Genomic DNA, 21,337 nt, shown 5'->3' with positions numbered 1-21,337 from the left:
AAAGTGCCAGGGAAGGTTTTGTTAAGGGTCTTTGCTAGGCAAGACAGCAGAGATACAGCAGAGAAAAACACTTTAGAATGGAAAAATTCCAGTGGAGTTGCCCTGCTATTGACTGCTTTTCTCCCCCTTTTAAAACAGATCACAATACCAGCAGCAAAATCTTCACCTCTCCCTGTGTCTCATTCTGGAAAAACAAACAAGTGCTCCCTAGCCACCAGCTCTCAAAGAACAGACTTAGAGCAGGAGCACATGAGGAACAGGGCTTAGTTATTAGACAATCTGTTTATTGTATGGCTTTCAACAAAGGAAAAAAAGACAAAGCACCCAAGTAGAAAGAATAAAAATGTATTTTCCTTCAGGTTTTAGACTGACATAGCAAATACAAATTGTTCAGTGTGAGCACTTACGGCAATCTGGAAATCTAACAAACCCTAAGTGAATGAACAAACAGTACAAGACTGAATCCTGACAGCTGCTGCTTCTGCAGGTCTTCAACTCACAGGGTGGCTCCTGCCTTGGCTATCATGGTAAAAACACATCCTCCTCCAGCTGGGGGTGGCAGAAGGAAGGGAAGGAGCTCTCAAAGCATGCAGATCCCTTCTAAAGTTCCCAAAAAGTTCTTTGTCAGCCAGTCTCAGGTACACAGGACTGGAGCAGCTTTGAAGACAACAGAAGTGGTTTGCTCTGCCAGTGTATCTTCACAGTACACAGAAGGTATTTTGAACCTGGTCCTGTCTGCAGTCATTCTGTATCAGATATGGAAGCAACACACAACTGGAAAAACTCCAGATGAAAGGGGGGGAAAAAAAGTCAAATCAGCAGTTTAAAACTCTTTTGCTATGTTACTTTCCTTTAATTTTAAATTATATGCATAGAGAACCTGATCTACCCCTAAAAGAACATGCAGCATGATTTGCATTAATAAGCCCAATCAGGCACTGGACTGGAGAAATTCCTTTTCAAGTGGATTAAGTGACATCGAGGTTTCTGAATGAACGAGCCTTACAAACCAGGATCTCCAAACGCATACACAGAAGCGACACGTGACAGTGGTCTCAGCAGCTTTGCCAACAGCAGTCTCGGGTGGCATCTGCGTGGCCTCCCACACACTCCTGTGGCAGCTTCGCTCCTCTGAGCCACCACGCACCCAAAGGTCTGTTTGGTCCAGGGAAAGGAAGGGCCTCCAGTGTCCCCACGCTGCCAAGTCTTGCTCTAGAGTAGGATGCACTCAAAGTGTGATAGGATGGGCAAGTCTAGAAGAAGCCATCGTAAGACTACCAAACGCTACAGCGATTTAAAGAAATCTTTACACCGGGCCCCTTCAAGTGTTGATTTTGAAAGTCACAAGCTACAGCGTGGTACAGATGCTGCCACCCTTTCCTTGGGAAAAAGTGAATGGTCAAAAATCAAGAGCCACAGTAGACTGCCAATCTCACAGATACAGCAACTGCCTCAAGCAAGGCAGAAAAGTGCCAGTAGGGGATAAAAACATCACCTTGTGGCTCACTAAAATGTTAGAAGAGTTTCCTTCAACAAGGTGACCCATCTGCAGCCAAAGAGCACACTCATCTGTCTGCAGACGCTTGTGTACTGCGTCAGTTCCAACTTTTGCTTATGTTGCTTGTCACCTTTTAGTCACAGGCACAGGCCTTAAAGTAGAAAATGTCACCGATTTCAAAAACTACTCTGACTATCTGGGCACAGAAAAAGGAAAGGGACAGGGCATTTCAGAGGGAGAAATTAAGGATACTAAAACCTAGGCTTAAATAGCTCTTTTCAGAAGATTTAAGCAGCTACAACTAAAGAAAAGTTACATGACTGGAAAGCAAAGAACACAGTAGACACCTAGAAAAGGAGGATTTGGAGGTCTTCATACTACGAGGAAGTAACACCACCTTGGCACCATCTTTTACTTCTCACCCCATTGCTAGCTACTGGATCAACAACAGGAAACCAACTCCTGAGTCAGCGAGATAAGGAGGCATTTGGATCTTCATATTCCCCCCATGAAGAAAGGAAAGTTGAACGTTAGATAAGGGAGCACATCTGAGCTCACAACTGTAAAACACAGTGGTTAACAGTGAGGAGACTCAGAAAAAACAACCCTTCATATTCTAGTCAATTAGTCTTCGGGGAAGCTTAATCAAGGCAAAACACAGATGTTGCCCACCAGCTGAGGAGTCCCCATTGAGTCACACAAGCAAACTCAGCAGAACAGGTTAGATTTATCTAAAATCTTGGAAGCCTTGAAGGAAGAACTTCACACTGGAAATTAACATGAAAAACAAACAGGAGATCTGGGAAGGGGCATCTGGGTGCATGTATGGTATGCTGTAAACCAGGGCGTAGTGCTGTTTCTGAAGCTCCTATGAGTTAAGCCAGGGGTGCCTGAGACACTCTGCTGCTGTAGCTCGTTTCTCTGGGATCAACTCCAACATAGGCAATAAGAAGTCTGTGAATGCAGCTGCATCCTCTGGGGACCACTCATATTTCTCCATCAAAACTTCAAAAAGGCCCCACGGCTTCAGTTTGGTGATGTGCTTCAGATCACCTGAAAACCAAGACAGACAAAGTCAAGTCATAGGAGCAGAGAAGCTGAATAAAAAGGCTGAACAGCTAAACAAGACAGACTGAACTCAAACTGTTCTGAATAGTTTGGCACAGGGAATATAAAATGATACAGCATCCTGAAGGAAGAAAGTACACTAACCCCCTTTCCTATCTGCTTTTGAAGACTGTTCTAGAATGTCCTTCCTTGAAGGCTGCTTTTTTTCACTCCTATTTTTGATCCAATATCAGCAAATATTGTTTAACTTCATTAAATCACTATACCAGTTGACATGACAGATAAATGCTGTGCCATTGACTTTGGATACGTGCAACAGATGCAATGCTGTTTGAGGAAGCAATACATTAACAAACAAGGGTTTGTTTTATAAAAAAAGAGAGCATTAAACTAGGTCAAAAACTTCTTGAGACTCAAAAAATTCCTGAGGTAGGAAGGGTTTTACGACTAGCAACAGGGTAGGATGTATCCGGAGCAACATGGCTCAGGATGCAAGGCACTACTTAGGCAACTGGCACACTAGAAACAGAACGAAGTTGTCTAGAGAAGACTTCAAAGGTGAGCCAACACCTCTACTTGACAAAGATCAGCTACATAAAGTCAAACCAAGTCTTAAGAAATATCTACAGTACTGTTTTCCTACCTGGTGCATTTGATCTACACTGCGTTGTCATGTGCTAGGATGCAGAGCACTGCCAGCAGTTAGACAAGAGTGCCTTACATTTAGCTGCAGTTTTACTGAGAAAGCCTTTCATAAGACAAAGAAAAGACTCGAAGAGGCATCTTCGCCAGCATCTATTGTTAACCAGTATTTCCAACACAGCGCTCTTGTATATTTGGGGCAGGGGATAAGGGGATAAGTGACATTTGCTTTGCCTCCTTTTACCTTTTTTGGTGAAAAACTCCTTGGAATATTTTCCTGCCAAAATGAGCTTGCGAGGTATTTTCCCCAGAAGTTCTATGATCAATGCAATGTGATCTGCATTTTTTGAAAGAAAAGACAATGAGACACATCCACACAAGACATCTCTATGCCCCAGTTTCCTTCTCTGGGATACAGAGACATTATCTCCCTTAAAAATTGCTCCGAGACTCCCCTGGAATCAGATTACACCAAGCAAGGACAAAGTCAAGGGGGAAAAAGGTAAGGGCTATTTGGGGCATGAAGATTTTGAGATGCCAGATAGAGAATCCAGTGGTAAGAGGAATGGAAAACATCAGAATAAGAACATGGACTTTACTGCATGATGGTTTACTGCAGAGGCTTGAGTACAGTTGTCCCCTAACACCACCCATTTGGGTAAAAAATGTATTTGCAAGGAGCCTTTGCACTGCTAACTAGTAATAGAATGCTCATTCTGAGGAAACATCCACTGTATTTCACATCACATTTTAAAAAGGAAAGATGCAGACAAACACACCTTCATCCCGCGAGTAATCCTCCCCAGAGTGAGGCTCGAACAGATAGTCTCCTGTTGCTAACTCAAAGGCCTGAACAAACAGAAATGGGCACGTTAAATCACTGTAAACGCACTTCACACACTGCTGGAGGTACTGCGGGTTGATTCTGCATAACTCTGTTAGCCAGAAGCAAAAAGGCTGGAGGAATAATCTGCAAAACTCTAGTACACCACTACCATCTTACGACGTGCAATTACTTTGTAACGTATTTATGACTGCGTTGAAAAACATCATGGGCATATCTATGATGAATTCTGGATCACAAGATAATGCAGTACACTTGCGTGAAATGTACAAAATGAAGGCATTTCACGTTTTAGCCTCTCCTCCCACCTCAACACCATTTTGCAAAACATCATATGTAAACTGTAGATTTTTAACAAAGATTCCTCCGTCTCTCTACTTCAGATATTAAAGACATTTTTCAAACGGTCTCTGAATATTTATCTGTAGATACAAAGGCATGTTCTAAATGAGAAAAACATCTGCATTCATTTCAACCCACCACTCCTTAATTCCATGACACATTTACCCTTTATTCACTTCTACTCAAAACAGTATCTCTGACATTCCATAATCTTAGTTTTCTGTACGGCCTGCTACAGTCTTTCCAAGGCAGTGAAAATGACTTCACTCACTATTTCCTGAGCTTAAAAAATTAAACACAAGCTTTGATTTGTAGAAAACACAGAATGGAGACACCAAAGAGACATGCACAGTAACTGACTAGTTTGTTTGGTTCTTTAAATTGCCATATTCTACATTCGCGAGCTACTACAGGAGCAGCTTCGGCCTCATTTCAACACTACTCAGATTATAAAACGATTCCAAACATGCAGAGGATGCAAATGATTAAAATGTGAATTTATACTGAAGACATCTGTGACACAATGCTGGATATAGCAGAAAGGTTTTTTTATATAAAAATATTTTGTCTTTAGAATTGCACAGTTGCCTCATTTTTCCACAAAGCATAATGACAAAGTACAATCACATTCAGAATCTGCCCGTGCTGTACAACAAAACTATCTTTCAAAGAGAAAGCTACACGTGGCAAGAAAACAGAACAGAAACAACTCTGGTAGGGAATATGGCATTCAGCAAGTCTGGAAGTTGGCCGAATACTGTGAGGGGTGTGGGTCAGGCCCTGCTAGCGACTCAGCGTCCGGAGCGCACAGCGGACACGGGTTTTCCAGGAACGGTTTAAAGCCCCCCGAATGACGCCACTCACCATACACGCCGTGCTCCAGATGTCAGCAGGGGTGTTGTACCCCGATCCGATCAGCACCTCCAGGGACCGGTACTGCCTTGTCTGGATGTCCTCAGTGAAGTGCTTGTGCTGAACAAAAGGAACATTTTACTGAACAGTTTGGAGATTGTTTTAAAAAGGAGAATCTAGAAGGCCAGAGCAGATCAAAGCTCATTCCCATTGCATCTGAATTTTGCATCCTCATTAAATATTTCCTTATATTCCTACAAGTGCTGTTTAAAAGCTCTACATGAAACACTCCTCCTTAAGTAAAACAGGGCAGCAATTTAGACGAAAGCAAGCCATAAAAATAGCATAAGGGAAAACTCCTTCAGGAGCTGCACCCTCTCCGATCCCATCACGACAGACAGGCGACCCCACAGCACGCCAGCAACACCGAGCTGAGGCTGCCTTGCCAGGTGCTCAATTCTGAGTCTGAGACTCTCTCCCACAAGACCTCAAGTATTTTGCCATTTAAAAAGCCAAGCAAAATAGATATTTCTTCTATTTGAAGCGTCATTCTATTTAAAAGCAGCACAGCACAATCATCAAAGAATAAAACTAATCAGAATGTCAGGAATTGGAAGGGACCTCAAAATCTCATCCAGTCCAATCCACCCACCAGAGCAGGAACACCCAACAAACATCATGGAATTTAAAATCCCCCCCACAACCCCAGGGCCCGTGACTGTGAGGCTGCTCTCAGCTGTCTGTAGAGGGCTCATCCTGATCTGGTGGCCTGTAATAGACACCCACAATAGTATCACCCTTGCCAGCCTGCCCCTTAACTTTCACTCACAGACTCTCAACTCGCTCCTCATCTGCCCCGGACCATACTCAAGACATTGTAGTTGCTCTCTCACATAAGGAGCAACTCCACCACCTCGCCTGGCTGGCCTGCCTTTCCTGACAAGGACACAGCCATCCATGCCCACATTCCAGCCACGTGTGCTGTCCCACCGTGTCTCCGTCATTGCCACCAGGTCAATCTCCTGCCCTAACACAGGTCTTGAATCCACCGAAATGGTTTGACAAGCTAATAAACTCCACAACTTGCACATCAGAGCAATTGTATGCAACTTTCTCTTTCTCCAGGGGAGCCACCCACTCTTTCAGAAGTTTCACGTATGCAGATTTCTACACACTGTATGAGACACTGTTCACAGGCCTATTAGAAATAATCTAATGACAAGGCAGGCACCTGGAACACAAACTGAAATCCTATGTTAAAGGATCATTTCTTTCTTTGTGTCCCTCCTCTCTGCTCTTTCTCCCCAGTGTAGTTTCAAACTGTCACTACTTTCACAAGCAGGTCTAAGATAGAATCTGTTTCACAAATTCTCTTCCATCTTGGCATAAAGTGAATGAATCAGCAGGTTTAAACAGTCAATGTGAAGAGTTTTTAAACTTACCACCCAACAAGCATTTCCTAAGTCAGCTATCTTCACTTTGAGCTTATCTGCATTCTTCGGTTCAAGAGGATTAAGAAGGAAATTCCCAGCAGTTGCTTTTCCTAGAGGCAACAAGTACAACAGCTGATTAAAGCTACATGGAGAGCATCACCATCTGCCATCCAGGTCCTGCTGCCCTCTCCCAGTCCACAAAGGGTTTTGCTTAGGATCCGAACTCTTCCCACCCTGACCTTCCTCAGCATGCCTCTTATACCTTTGTTGTCTGATGGGCTATTATTCTCATTCTCGTCTTCTGAAGGTATCTCTGTCCGGATGCTTTCCTGCAAATGGTTGATCTCCTGCTCATTGAACGACTGCTCTTCACTGGACATGGGTTGGCACACCATGGAATCTTCTGAAACTAAGGGTACGAAGGAGTCTGACACTGCTTCTTGAGGACTGTTCTCCGAGTCACCGTTACGCTGACTGTAATTACAACTGCGGAAGTTCTCCTTCTTCTGTGTGTGAGGGTTATCGCCACAGTTATTGGCATTATGAAGGTCATCCTCAAGTTGCACAGACCCTTGACTGCAGGAGTTTGGGAAGTCTGTCATTTGTATCACTCCATTGCAATTTATTTCTGTTACACATTTCTCCACGCTGCCTTCCATTAGAATAGACTGCTCTTGTACGACTTCAGCTGGAAGAGCGGAAGAGGAGAAGATAGCACAGTATGCCTAAACAAAACAGCTGAAGTGTGTTCAGGGAGCCCTCAGAAATAGTTCTCAAAACGTAACTGAACACAATCATTCATTAATTTCATTCGTAACCTCTTTAGATAGATAGAAAGCAATGCAAACAGGTTAAATGACAACAGCCACCTCTAGTAAAGGTGCTCACCCATGCCATCACGAGTGAAAGGACAACACTGTGCTACTTTAGCAATACCTTAGGTCCATACCTGTCTTTTTGCTGACATTTTCCTCTGTTGGACTAACTTTTATGAGCATTTCCAGAGGGCTCTGAGCTTCTTCCTCCTCTTCAGGCTGTGCCTGCCCAGGGCTTGCTTCCTTCTCCATTTCTTCTATCTCTTGCATTCGCTTCTCTAACAACTCGGCCTGCCGTTTCTGCTTCTTTTTCAACTTCTTTTTTTTGTTCTTTGACATTTTGTCAGCCTACACAGAAGCAAGCAGATAAATTTGACTTGGCATTTTGTATTTCAATAACGCTAAAATGTGTCAAGTTTTAATTCGTTTTAGAGCTGAGGAAGCAGTCCGTGATGTAAACTCCCTGAGACAGTTCTCCTAAATAAGCAGCAGATACTAAGGTTTCTGGAGCAGCTGTCAAGGGCTCTGATCAGTGCACTTCTGTCCTGATCCAAGAAACCCACAGTGTTCCCCAAATGAGGGATCTCAGACTCCACAGGCAACAATCACCTTCACAACAGACCCTGACACCACCACAAGGACCACTCGTTCTGCTGATATATGAGCTAATACTACTTATATCTCCAAGACAGCATTGAACTTGATGCCTGTGTCTATGACAAACACAAATCAAACTTTTCCTTCTGATTTAAGGTTGCTTTCCCTTAACACTGACTGCATTATGAAACAATGTAGTAGCTACCATAAGTAGATGTACACTGACACGCGAAAGCTGTTACACTTACTGGTTTTGGCTGTGGTGCAGTGCTCACTGAAAAAAAAAAAAAAAAAAACAGTAAATTTATATGTTTATAGTCAAAAACCACAACTACATTCTTATCTTAAGGCAAGCTTTTTCCTATGTGGTTTGGTAACAACATTTTAAAGACATTAGCAAACATTATTTCCAAGGCTTACTTCTCTACAAAAGCACAACCAGAATTTAAAAGGAAAAAAAGAGAAAAACATTGAATGAGTAAATGCATAACTAAATTCCAGATAGTAGATTTGCTTGACTGATATCAGAGACTTAAACTCCCTGTCACGCAGCTCCATTTAACGCATGCATTATGTGCCTTACTGAAAAGAAAATGCAAACTGAAACATTGAAATTCCGAAACACCGCAGGGAGCCTCCCTGAGCCATGACGGGCCCAGCGAAACGCCGGCGCTGTGAGGTTATGACCGACAGAGCGTTCCAATACACACTGCAGTAGCTCTTGAAAACCACGCACCGGTACAGGTGGATATTTGAGGAGGAACGTGAGGAAACAGGAACAAGAGAAAACGTCCTCTCAGATCTTTAGGAACCTAAGCACGTCAAGGAAGCTGTTTCTGTTACAAGTTTTTCTGACTTTTGCACACTGACACCAGGTAAATCATCTTTAGACATTCACGAAATGCATTTCCAGCATCACACAATGACAAACTTTTGAAGAAAACATGAGAAGTACCTCATCACATTTTCACCCCCGCGCTGTTGTGAGTGCTTTAGTGTTTAATTTATGCAGGGTGTGCAATACCAGACTGGCTGCCCTACCACTTCAGCAGTGCCAGACTAGTGTGTTAAAAGCAAGTGCCAGCATGCACGTATCGTCCCTCCACTTTTCCTACACAAACAGCTGCCTTCCTGATAATTTATAATTTATTACTAATCTAATAATTTACGGTTGGCTTTTCAGAGGTTACTTGTATTATTGTTCCACTGTTCTCAATCAGGAAGCTTTCCCCAGTGAAGTAAGTTAGGATTTGGGGATCTGGGGGGATATAGCACCAATTTTCAGGAATAAAGCACCTGCAGAGCCTGATGGGGGGGGAGCCCCAGATCTCTGCCACTCTGTTGCTTCTGCAGCCAGCCTGCGGATGTACTGGTCATTAACGCACAGAAGAATGTTCTCAGGCTTAATATCTGTATGAATGATTCGACATTTTGTGTGCAAGTAATCCAGACCCTGAAGAACCTGGAGACAGGAGGAAATAAACCATTAGAAAAAGCAAAGAACAAGCAAACAGAGCAAAATGAAAATGCAGAATTGCCTAAGATGACCAGCAAACCTCAAGGACTTTTGTGTTTGATGATAGTCCAGATTAGAGCTAATGTGATCAGCGCGTGAGTAGTAATCACTACTCAGTTGCAGAAAATAGAGACTTGTATACATATTTTAGCTATGAATTAGAAATAGTCTCTTCGTCCTCATAACTTAGTTGAAAATCTAATCTTAATACCCTACAATAAAACCATGCTTTCCTCCTCCCCTCCACTCACATGTAGAAAGATGGTTCTTCTTAGGCAACCATCCAGTAGGAAGAACAGGTTTCTCTTGCTCTTCCCATCATTAAGCACTGTATTTACTGTGCCAGAGCTTAAAAAAAATACTTGCACTTCCAAGGAATAACCAGGGCAAGAGAAGGTTAAAAGCAAAGCATCCTCCTATTAAGGTTTAAGTGTCATAAAATACAACATCTGTAGCAAAAGGCTTTTGCAGTAGAAAAAGGAAACACTATCCCAAGAATGATTCTGTGGCATGAGAGAGACACCACTGATTTTTAACTTTAGTTTTCCCAGATCTGAGAGACATTAGTGAGGGTTCTCACTGGGTTGAGGGGAACAGTGCAGTCAGAACTGGAATCTACCTGTTTGATGATCTTTTTGACACAAGGAAGTGGAAGCCCCTGATAATTTGACTTGATGATCCACTTCAGGAGATGATGTCCCAGAACCTCAAACACCATACAGATATCTGGAAACCAGTCAAGGAAAAAGATGGACATCCTGACCCAAGCAGCCCTGAATTTCCATGACTGAGGATCAAAAGGAATCCATACCAGTTCAGTGTTTTATGTTAAAGAACCCTCATCCTTCTGACACAGCTTACAGAAGTTGTGTTCCTTAACAGCACCATCCTAGCCTACACATCAACATTGTCATCTAAAACCTAAAACACAGAGGGCTGGAGCTGGTTAGAACAACGCTCCTAAGGCAGCAGTAGCAATCTCCTGCTTTGGATGGAAGCCAGGTACACAAGCGAGCTGCATTACTGCCTCCTGCTAGTACTGAAGCAGCTCTGAGTCAACAACTTATGTTGCCCCAGGCAAAACTCAAAGCCAGATCTCTCTGTATCAGCATTACCTGAAAAGATAACAAAATTTCCATTCATAAATCATCTTCAGAATAATTACTTTCTCTGCCCTCCCTTGCCTCTTTACCAGCAAAAGAAACTTTGGACAAGCGTGGACTTGAACAGTATTTACATTATCTGCTTTTGGTCTGTAAGATCTCTACAGTCACTCTGGTGACATATTCAGTACTGTGCCTTCGCATTCAGTAACTCTGCCTTCTCTGTATCTTCTGTCACCAGGGCACCCACCTCGTTCATCAGTGGGCCTATACTGCCTCTGCTGTTAGTTTTATCTGCCACGGATTGGAAAAAGCTCCTCCTGTTGTCCTTGACCGCTCTCGCCAGGTTTAATTCTAAGGAGGCCTTAGCTTCCCTAGTTGCCTCCCTACACCCTCTGACAACAGCCTGATATTCCCCCAAGTGGCCAGCCCCTCCTTCCATGATCTACAAACTCTCCTCTTCCACTTGAGCACACCCAGCAGTTGCCTGTTTAACCACGCAGGTCTCCCCTACGTTGACAAGAGCTGACCTTTCAAATTTTAAGGGTGCATAATTAGGACTTGCCAAAAATTACTGCCTATTAGAAGGCTGTTCACAGAACTACAGAGCATTTTCAAAGCAATACACTTTAAACATCCTAAAAATGTCAATCAAGTCCAAAGTGAGATGCTTCTGTAACTAGAAAACAACCTTATTATCAAGTTATAGACTGCATGTGTTTGCTATTTTTAGTTACTGATCCTAGCATTTTGTATTTCTTCACATAAATAATGGGTTACTACCAGGCTGCTTGCAAAATTGAGAGGTTGAGAGGGATGGGCTCTCGGACCACAAAGGTACCTTGAACACTAAGCCATTCAGTCCGTATTCACAAGTCAGATGCAGCTGCCCCATCTCTCATGTTCAAAGCATGACCAAGCAGAGCTGTCTCCACAGCTCACACATGTCAGGCTGAACGATCATTCTGGCTCTGAGCTTAGCTGGCAGTTCGGAGGGAGATGACTGCAGGAGGTTTCCTCAGGCACTCACAGGGATGTGTAGGCATTGCTCACCAGCCCCAATTTGACAGCTGCCCAGCAAACTCCCATCTTCATGTAATTCTTTGCCTTTATTCCACAAAAGGATACGAGAACCATTAACTCCTGAAATCTTGAAGTCATCTAATAACTGAACAACTCTCTCTTTACTTGGATCATTTGGATCACTGTTGCGGACCTGTAGAGAAAAAGAGGATTAATTTTGTGTTCCTAGAGGTAATTACCAGTCAAGAATATATTTTGAAGTCAGACCTATCGCACCGCTTTTAGGTTCCTATCCAAATTCTTTGCAGCTAGATGGCCCAGAAATATCAAGTATGTAACTAGCGTGAACTCCTCAAAAATGAATTAAAAACCCAAAGCTGAACCCCACTCTCAGGTACTCACTGATTTTAGCAACTTGATTTCATCCAGTGCTGTTTCGGTGTAGTGCTCTGCGCTCTTCACCACCTTCATTGCCACGAATCTCCTCCCTCTACAGACACAGTAAGTACATTGGAGACTCTTAACACTCACACAAAGAACTTATTCTCCAGGATTATCCTAATTCTTTTGCATATAAGGCAGCTACTTATTTAAGGCATCAAGGAAAAATAAGGTTTAAGCACTCGAGAAGACTGTCTTTGGGTCTCTTTTTGTAAAACATCCATGTTAGTAATTTCCCATAAAATGAAATAACAGGTCAGAGACTGCTGAACACAAGGGCACACTTCCCACATGTGGTTTGCCCTGTTAATTCCCTCCCGCACACCTGCATGTACAATACGAAAAGAAACTTGTGTCAGGATGAGGACAGCTATGTTTTGTGTTCTAAAGTAAAAAGATTCTGTCTGACCATTTTTGTGCAAAGCTGTACGTTCCCACCAGAAACACTTGCTGGAACAGAAAGACTTACTGGGTATCCCAGGCTAGCCACACAGTGGAGAAGTGGCCCCATCCAAGCTTCCGAATCACATGGTACCGTCCATTAAAGAGATCGCCTATTTTCACAAGGTGATAACCACCTAAAAAAGCAGGCAAGAGGTTTATATATTAAGAGATCATACAAGTCCTGAGGAGCAGGTATATGGAACAAGCATCACAACTCAAAGCAGACTCATTTGATGTGTTTAGATTTTTAATCATATAAACAAATGCAAATGTTTCTCTAATTGGATCTTGTCAGAACAAATATGCAAAGAGCTGTGAACAGCACTCTAGTTGATTGAAAAGTTTTAATGTAATTGAACTGGAGTGACTGACTTTTCCTCCTTTTCAATGTAGGTCATCACTGCAGCATTTTGCCAGAATCTGGAATTACACCCTAGATTCCAGGCACTTACTTTTCAGTTGTGGTCAGCAAATACCATCCATGAAATGCATGCTTTGCCAGGAAGATTCATCTCTCTCAATTGACTGGTTCACAAACAAGACACAGAATCGCTATTCATTACTTGATTAGCTCAAGCACCAGAAGTCCCTTCACTTAAGGATTCAGTTACAATGGGGATAGCTGCATCGATTCAAGAAACTCCCTTGATTTCCGATCTACCATAGAAAATGAAAAATCAAGGGACCTTCTTGATTCCATTGAAAATACCACACCGTAAACGGGGAAGTTCTCACCTTTACAGTAATCATTTGGATCCTCTTGTTCATCATCATCTGATCCCAGGATTTCCTCCTCTTGCTCTGGAAGATCATTCTCCGAATGAGCAGCAGGTCCCCGGTGCTGAGTGTCAGGTCTGAAAGAGAACACACTGCATGTCTCGCGCATTTACTCTTCAGATCAGTAGCTTTCCTTTCACATGAGGGATTGCTGATAATGGAGGAAATGCAACATTCACCCTTCAGAAAAACTATTTGCACATTTAAATGCTTTTATTCCTAAGCTAGTATAAAAGTAGATAAAACCAATTTTTCATATGCTAGTGAGAAATACAGCTTAATACCCTAAATTCACTTTCAGAGTTGAAAAAAGAAACAACCAGACAAAACCAGTTAAAAGCTCGGTGATCCCGCCAAAACATCAGTCTTTTTGAACTCCTACTCAGGCTTCATTCAGTGAGGATTTCTCTAAAGCAAATTTATATTTTAAGATGTTACCTCACATAAAAGCTGAAGATTTAAATGTCGCTGAATGTTATTTTAAAGACGAACATCAATTAATTCTTACAGCCACTAGTTATGGTGGTGGATATGCTAATGCACATGGGCTTTCACATGCAGTTTTTATAGCTTATAACTGAGCTGGAGTCATGTGCGTCACATCACGGCTATAATAACTGCTCTTAATTCACAGGACAAATTTAAGTAGTTATACAGTAGAATGATTCCTCAGCATTTACCTACTACACATGCACTTTGCTGACACTTCGTACATTAAATACACTACTGCACATTAAAACTACAGCCATCCTAAATATCTACAGAGGATAAAAAGAAAGCAATCCCCCGTTCCAATCTGATCATGACCACGTGGTCTGGATGAGCGGGCAGTGAGGTGGAGGGTGAACTGGCTGAAGGGAAGAAGCCAGAGAGTCGTGGTCAATGGGACAGAGTCCAGCTGAGGCCTGGATCCAGTGCAGTGCCTCAGGGGGCAGTGCTGGGGCTGTATTGTTCAATATATTCACCAGTGATTTGCACGAGGGAATAGAGTGACTGTCAGCAAGTTTGCTGGTGACACCAAGCTGGGAGGAGTGGCTGTGATTCTGTGAAACTTGTAGCCATTTACAATCTGGAATTTTAGTTCATTAAAGCAACAAAGCTACAAAGGTCATCTCAGGCACAATCAAACCACTACACATTCATTTCAGGCAGTTGTCAGAGCTAGTAAGTTCTGCTGATTTTGATTCAGGAACAGATAAGCAGCACATATTACTGCTCCTGAACCATAAACCAAGACGGTCAGACAGTCCATTCCTTTGCTGTCAGGCTAATGAGACATTTATTAACAACCTCGTAGTTTGATCCAGCCCCAAGATATCTAGTATTTAGACATTTTTCCTCTGTAAGCCACAGAATTACAAGGCAGGGGGAGGAAGCCTTGGAGGTCAAAAAGCTACTTTAAAACTGCTGCATTCCTTTGAGGACAACTGAGCTACAAATAGTCATAGCCTGTCCCCAAACGAGAGCAGGCAGCAAAGGCAAGAAAGGGACATGGGCAGAATGGCTGAAGGGGAGACTGGATGTTCATATACAACAAATCCTAGAGACAGGGTAAAGAGAACCAGAATGCGGATTTGGATAGAAAGGAGAATTTAAGCCCAATACCCACATCCATAGCATAAACAGTAAAGAGTAATTCTCCCCAATGCTGTTCCAAGATTTTCACTTTCATAACTGTGCAAGATGTAAGGGATTAGAACGGATTCAAAAGCAAGTTAAGATTAAGAACCACTGATGCAGACAAACATTATGCCATTCTGCAGTCCCAGTGCTTCTCAGTAACAGTAATGTAATACATCAAAGAAGAAGTTACTGGAAGCACTAAAGCCCATTCTCTGGGAAGCTTTCTGCTGCTGACACACCCTGGAGTCTGCATCGGAGTCCGTCCTGGGCATCCAGCTGCACTTCACTCCTGTGTTATAATCTATTACAGCAGCTAACGCGATACAGAGCTGTAATCAGGTCATACACATTTCTACACTGCTATTTCCTTTATGAAATCGTGTCCAAAAGCCATCTCTTTCCTTTGCCTTTCTGTCAAAATTCATTAGATGTTATTACATCCCACCACCTTCTTCACCCAAAGCGACCATGTCAACTGCAAACACAGACTGAGACTTAATCAGTGCAGATATGTATTAATACCACAGAAAAACTGATAAACAAAACTACATCCCTGATCTATCTGCTTTGCTCATACAGGCAGTGCTCTAAAAGGCACAAAAGGCTGCTAAAGACAGCAGAAAAATCCCTACTAGGTATTAAAGGTGACAGCTGAAACAGCTGTCAGCAATATGGCAAAATGCAGCTAAAATATATGAACAGTCTAAGAAAAACGGTTAACAGTTTACACATTGAGAAATCAAGTGTTGAGTACTTTCATAGCCACCTCTGTTATACTTAAGAACACCTCAATCACCTTTTACTTTTGTTCCGTTAATGTGCTAATTAATCATCAGAATTAACTGGATTTGCAGGGTCTCTCTATAACTATACAGCAGTTTTCTACTTAAGGAAAAAAAAGTGGGACAGCCATGCTAAGGCAAAGGAGTACATCTTTTACAGACTGTGAATCCTTATCTAGAGACCCTCCATAAAGTCATTATTCCCTCAGGAATGCAGGAAGAACTGCATACTCATGAGCCAAAAATGAAAAAAACCACACAAAAAAGGGTAACCTACCTGCATGAAGCACGGCCTCCCATTGATAAAGATATTCCCAAAGACAGCCCAATCGTTTTTGAAAGAGCCATTAAAAATCAGATGCCACAGCGTTCAGAAAGCAGGGGGGACATCAGTGGAGGGTCTGGTTCGTCTGGAACGCAGCAAAGCTTTGTGCAGGACTGAGGGAGAGGAGGGATTTGCCTTCACCACCCAGCTGCAGATTCACAGCTCTGCATTGCAGGTAAAGGGCCTTGCAGCAAGGCTGGGGGCTGCTCTCAGCTCATCTTCCTGCAAATTCAGTCTTGTTAGGGGTTGAGCATAACTAGATTCATCACCTTCTCTTGATGTTTACCTGTCTCAACCTTCCCCTCTAATGAAATTAGAAATTCAGTCAGATATTTTGTTTCATCTTCCTGAACAAGCCAGTTTTATTTGCCTATTCAATAGTCCGCTGGATTCAAAGCTCAGAGGAAGACAAGGATCGTGGTAACTGCTGACAGTCCAACCCTTTTGATACAGAAATGCCATCGCAATCACACAGAAGAGAAAGGGCGTTCAAAGTAAAAATAAATTTTCTGAAGCAATTCCAAACCTCCCCATCCAGAATTACAAGAAAAACTTATCCTTTATGCTGAAAAGTAGCAGGAGTTAAACCTTCTTTAAAAAGGTGAACTGATTATTTTTTGCAGCGGCAGGCACTAAGCACCATCCTCCCACCATGTATCAGAATTACCAGACACCTCCCGTGCCTGTTTATCCTGCAGGTTTATGAGAGTGAACTGATAGAGGAAACAAGTCAGCAACAATGTGACAGAGCAAATAATAATTTAGAGATTTTTCTGCACTACAGGGGACTGTTGATTAACGCAAGACACTCTGAGGCTGGCTCTGCAGTTTGAAACCAAGAGGTTTAAAGAAGAATTGGATTAATACGATTGGATATCTAAAACATTTTCACCTTAAATGTCACTGAAGTCTGAACATTCTTTCAACAGTTTAGCACTACCAAACCTCTTCACATCAGGATAGGTACTAACAACATGCAAAATTTTCCACCGTGGAAAAAATTCTGCTCCACATTCACTGAATGTACTGCCCAGCAACTCCGCTCACCCCTGCAATGCGTGGCAGGGGCGGCAACAGTTACTTGCAGGAACCGAGATTTCAGTCACTCACTTCTTCCCTACAAAAGGCATTGAAAGAATTTTGAAAAAACACTTTTCTGTTCTCTTGCCAGCTCCCCATAGAATCACTTAGCTGCTGCACACACTAAAAATAAGGAAAAGAACAGTTAAGAAGCCTCAGTCCCACAACACATATTTACAGATTTGCACTGGAGTAGATCCAGCAACATCAGAATGAGAAGATGGGAGACCACAGGCACATAGATTAGGACAATAAAGCGCAATAAAAAAAGCCATGTTTCTAGTGCTATGGAGTGGCACCAGCACAGGTTCCTTCACTGCTCTCTACAAATTACTGTTCAAGCCACCACAAGCACCGTGTCTCCACGTGCAACTTCATCATCAAAACTCAGAACTTTTCTCCACCCTGATAACGTGCATAACAAAACACTTGAAGAGAGGCACCTCACTCCTGTTTAAGAGTGACTTCTCCAAAACTTTTTTGTACAAGAAATGAGTATTTTTCCTGGTCCCCAAAACAGCAGAAACACTGTCCATGCTATCTATCTACCTGCTTTGAACAGATAGAAAAGCAGACCCCTCCAACCCTCAAACAAGGAAGGCAGCATATCTTCAATCCAAATTGCTTTTCACACCTATCACCCTTACGTATGACAAAAAAGATGCTCTCCTTGCTCCTCCTCTTCACCTCAGTTTGCCATCCCATGCTATTTGCAGAGATGACACCCGTCTGCAAGAATGTGGAAACAATTGCTTTCCTAAATGATTAAGCCACCTGCAGCACAATCTCTATAAACACTATAATTCCTTATTTGTGAGCTCAAATTACACACATGAAACATCCCCAAACAGAATTCAATTCACTGAAGACTAATGACAAATCCAGCTCATACTGTAGTAGATGCAGATAATAGTACCACAACACACCCCAGGACTCTCGCCAAAGGAAGTACTGCTTTCCCCTTTAACCATCCAGTGCCTTCCAGGGCTGTATACCCACCGCAGCGAGACCTCACTTCAAGCGCTGATAAGGATTCCTTGCTTCCACTTGGAAAAAGAGGAAAAAAACCCTCCACGTGAACGGTGAAAAGTGAGGATTTGAAATCTCTCTCTCCTGTTTTCACATCCGTGCATCAAAACAACATCTCTTGAAAGTAAGTACACAGCCATCACTACTCCTTAGTGCATTTGTTATTCCAAGTTCGTGTTAAGGCACATCTACTCAGAATGAGTGCTTCTGGTGCCAGCCTCCAACACGCTTCACGCAGGTCTGCCGGCAAACCTAGCGTTCGATAAATACGGTAACTGCTTAGACTCAAACTGCCAGTACAAACTCAGGTCTGAAATGATAAAAGTACTTTCCTGCTTGCATGCACTTTACCTGTCTGCTCAAGAAATGTTCAAGTATTTGAGGGGATTCAGAGTAATTATAAATCATACTTTGTAGGGGACTTACGAATCTATTATCCACGTTACTTTTTAACTACATGCAGTTCTTTCACTCTCTCATCCCTATTTTTATTAATGTTTTGTGAAATAAAGGCGCCCAAGATATACTTTTGGTTTAGTAGATCAGTGGGTGTTCAGTGTGAAGATAAGTAACAATGAATTCACAGGAGAACAGTACTAATGTATTAATAAAAATAACAGAGGCAGTCAAGTTTCTTGCTCCCCATACCCACTCCACCACACAGCCACTTCACAAGCTGCCAGAACTGTCAGGTTGATAGGGACCCTTAAAGCAGGTGCAGTCCATTTTGAACCGCCTTAAAACCCTTCAGAACATTCTTTGCATTTTTATACTTACCCATAATAAGATAATTCCTAATACTTACCAACTTTAACCTTTTAAAATCAGTTGTTTAATACTTTTTACTGCCCTTCATCTGCACAATGTGTAATATAGCCAGCTACTACAGAACATTAGATGTTAAAAGGACATTCCATGTGGTTTCAAGTTTTGATTTCACAGAAGTTGTCTTGCAACAACCCAGTTAACCTTATTCTAGAAGATTTAACCAGAGGAGCTTTGTGTTTAAATAGTATAAATGTTAGGGAACTGCACTTAAAAGTTAGAGGCTGACAGTGGGTTCTTTTTGTTGTACTAAGTAAAGCATAAAGCACATGCAAGTTTCTTCAAATTTAGAGGTAGGATCTAGTAAACCTATGGTACTAGAACACAATTAAATTGTGTAGTTTAAGAAGACAAGCACAGCATTTTACAATTAGTACAGTTCGCCACTCAAATCAAGAGCTAACTAGGAGCGCAGGTAACCTGCTCTGGCTACACAGTTAAACAGGATTTAAAAAAACCCCAAAACATGCCAGCACTGAAAGGCATTGTTCAGCAGCCTCAGGATTTACACAGACAAGCCTTTCCAACTGCCACTGTGGGCTCTATTGGCAGAGTCAATATTGTTTGTCAGCAGCCAGACAAGGAAAAAAAGAAAGTAGCAGGTATAGAACTGCACAATGGATTACAGTTCCAGAGATGAGGACAAAGATGATGCCACAGAAAGAGGAAAATGTCCTAATGTTATACTCAAGAGGTACCAGGAAAATCTACAAACCAGCATGGAACATAGCACACGTCTCCCAAAGAGTTTAGTTAATGTGTTTCACCCCTCAGAAATCCCACATCAAAACAGATGAATCTTCACTAGAAACAGTAATTAACCAGGGAAAAAAAGTAAAAATCTTGTGATTTTTCTGAGGCAGTGACTAAGAAAGTGTTACCCTAGGTCTAAAGAAAAACCCCTCCGACTCCCACTCCCAAAGCCTTACTGACTAAATACCTTTGGTTACCTGCACCAGCAAGTACAAAACCTCCTGAGGTACCAGAGATTTTACACAAATAAGCAGCATTTTACTGAGCACACAGAATCAGCCCTAGGATTTACATCACCTTTCACTAGAAAGGGATCCACGAGCAGCACTGACTGCAATCTGTTGGAAGCCATTGTTTAGCATTTACTCGAGATCTTTTCATTTTTGTATTTGCATCCAAAAGTTCACCGCATATAAAGACTTGTGAAATTCCTGCGGTAGGAAAGAAACCACACAAGAGCATCAAAGTTTGGGAAAGAGGCTAACAACGCATCGCAGGGCTCTCATGGTGAGATTCCAAAATAAAAGAAAAAGAAAAGCTGGGGGAGTCAAGAGAAGCTGGTTCCGAAGGGCAGCTCTGGAGGGGCTGCAGCAGAGCCCCGGTACAGCCCGCGGCCGGGGGAAGGAGCCTGCAAGGACAGAGCACGACGCAGAGGGGAAGCACGACCGCGGCTCCGTGCCCCGGGCTCAGGCAGCCGCGGGGAACGGGGAACCTCGTCACACACCGAGGCCGCCCCGCTCCCCCGCCCACGGCCCGACGGCTGACGACGAGGCGCCGGGAAGTCCCGTGGAAAACCAGGCCTGGCCGAGAGCGGGGCTGGGCGGCAAAACCAGCCGCCCTGGGCCACCAGCCGTGGAACGTGCCTCCAATTAACCGCGCGTCAACACCCGCCTGCCCCGCGGGGTCTGCACGCTCCTCCGCCCCGGCAGCACCCGGCTCCCGCCAGTGCTCGGCAGCCCCTTCCCGTGGGGAGGGCCCACTGGAACAAAGAGGCGTCGGGGCCGGCGGGAGGCAGCGCCGGGGCCGGCGGTGGGAGCTGCCGACTGAGGGGAGCCGGGGGCCGCACTTACTTCCTCTGGGCCTTGTCTTTCTTGGCTTTGGTCCGCTTCTTTCGGGCCTGCAGCGCCAGCACTTGGGGAGAGAAGGGGAGAGAGGCGTGAGGGGCAGCGGGCCCGGCGGAGGGTGACCGGGGCGGGGTGGAAGCCGCGCGCTCACCTTTCCGCTCCATGGCCGCCAGAGCCGGTAGCCCCGGGTGCCGCACGCGCCTGCGCGCTGCGCCCGCCCCCTGCGCCACGCCGGGCCGCGCCAGGAGGCGCGCGCACAGCTTCAGCACCTTCCCGCGCCCCCCCGCGGCGCCGGGCCCACTCGCGGGGGAGCCGCTCGAGCTCGAGCTCGAGCTCTTGCTGTGGGGGAAGGCCACGCCCTCTCCGTGCCGGTGACGCCCCCGCCCGCGCTCCGCGGGGCGGGGCTCCGGGGGCGCCAGCGCCGCCGGCAAGAGCATGGCGGGCGGTACGCATGCGCAGGG

The 21,337-nt window shown here is 43.8% G+C and overlaps 1 protein-coding gene across 2 annotated transcripts; it reads right to left on the bottom strand.

Moving 5' to 3' along the window:
* Window positions 1-329: 329 nt before the first annotated feature.
* On the bottom strand, window positions 330-21,335 carry SRPK1 (SRSF protein kinase 1). 2 transcript variants are annotated; one of them, XM_065854256.2, is made up of 16 exons: window positions 21,028-21,335; window positions 20,883-20,943; window positions 13,354-13,472; window positions 12,644-12,752; window positions 12,136-12,223; window positions 11,839-11,926; window positions 10,227-10,333; window positions 9,388-9,553; window positions 8,340-8,365; window positions 7,629-7,842; window positions 6,942-7,367; window positions 6,689-6,789; window positions 5,259-5,366; window positions 3,988-4,057; window positions 3,453-3,545; window positions 330-2,551 (listed from the first exon to the last, which is right to left on the bottom strand). In XM_065854256.2, the coding sequence occupies exons 1-16, from the start codon at window positions 21,311-21,313 to the stop codon at window positions 2,367-2,369; spliced, it is 2,247 nt and encodes a 748-aa protein (XP_065710328.1). In that variant the 5' UTR covers window positions 21,314-21,335; the 3' UTR covers window positions 330-2,366. The 2 variants fall into 2 exon arrangements, with proteins under 2 accessions (XP_065710328.1, XP_071673961.1); XM_071817860.1 differs by lacking the exon at window positions 20,883-20,943.
* Between the last annotated feature and the right edge of the window lie 2 nt (window positions 21,336-21,337).

The sequence above is a fragment of the Patagioenas fasciata genome, chromosome 21 (genome assembly GCF_037038585.1).
Source record: "Patagioenas fasciata isolate bPatFas1 chromosome 21, bPatFas1.hap1, whole genome shotgun sequence".
Classification (NCBI taxonomy): domain Eukaryota; kingdom Metazoa; phylum Chordata; class Aves; order Columbiformes; family Columbidae; genus Patagioenas; species Patagioenas fasciata.
This window is presented reverse-complemented; position numbering and strand designations above follow the sequence as displayed.

Excerpts from the sequence above, each read along its gene's own strand:
- SRPK1 (XM_065854256.2), bottom strand. The coding sequence starts at position 21,313 with ATGCTCTTGCCGGCGGCGCTGGCGCCCCCGGAGCCCCGCCCCGCGGAG. Across the intron at positions 12,753-13,353 it reads TCCAAATGATTACTGTAAAG|GTGGTTATCACCTTGTGAAA; the intron begins GTGAGAACTTCC and ends CTGCTTTTTTAG. Across the intron at positions 7,368-7,628 it reads AAATGTCAGCAAAAAGACAG|CTGAAGTCGTACAAGAGCAG; the intron begins GTATGGACCTAA and ends CCGCTCTTCCAG.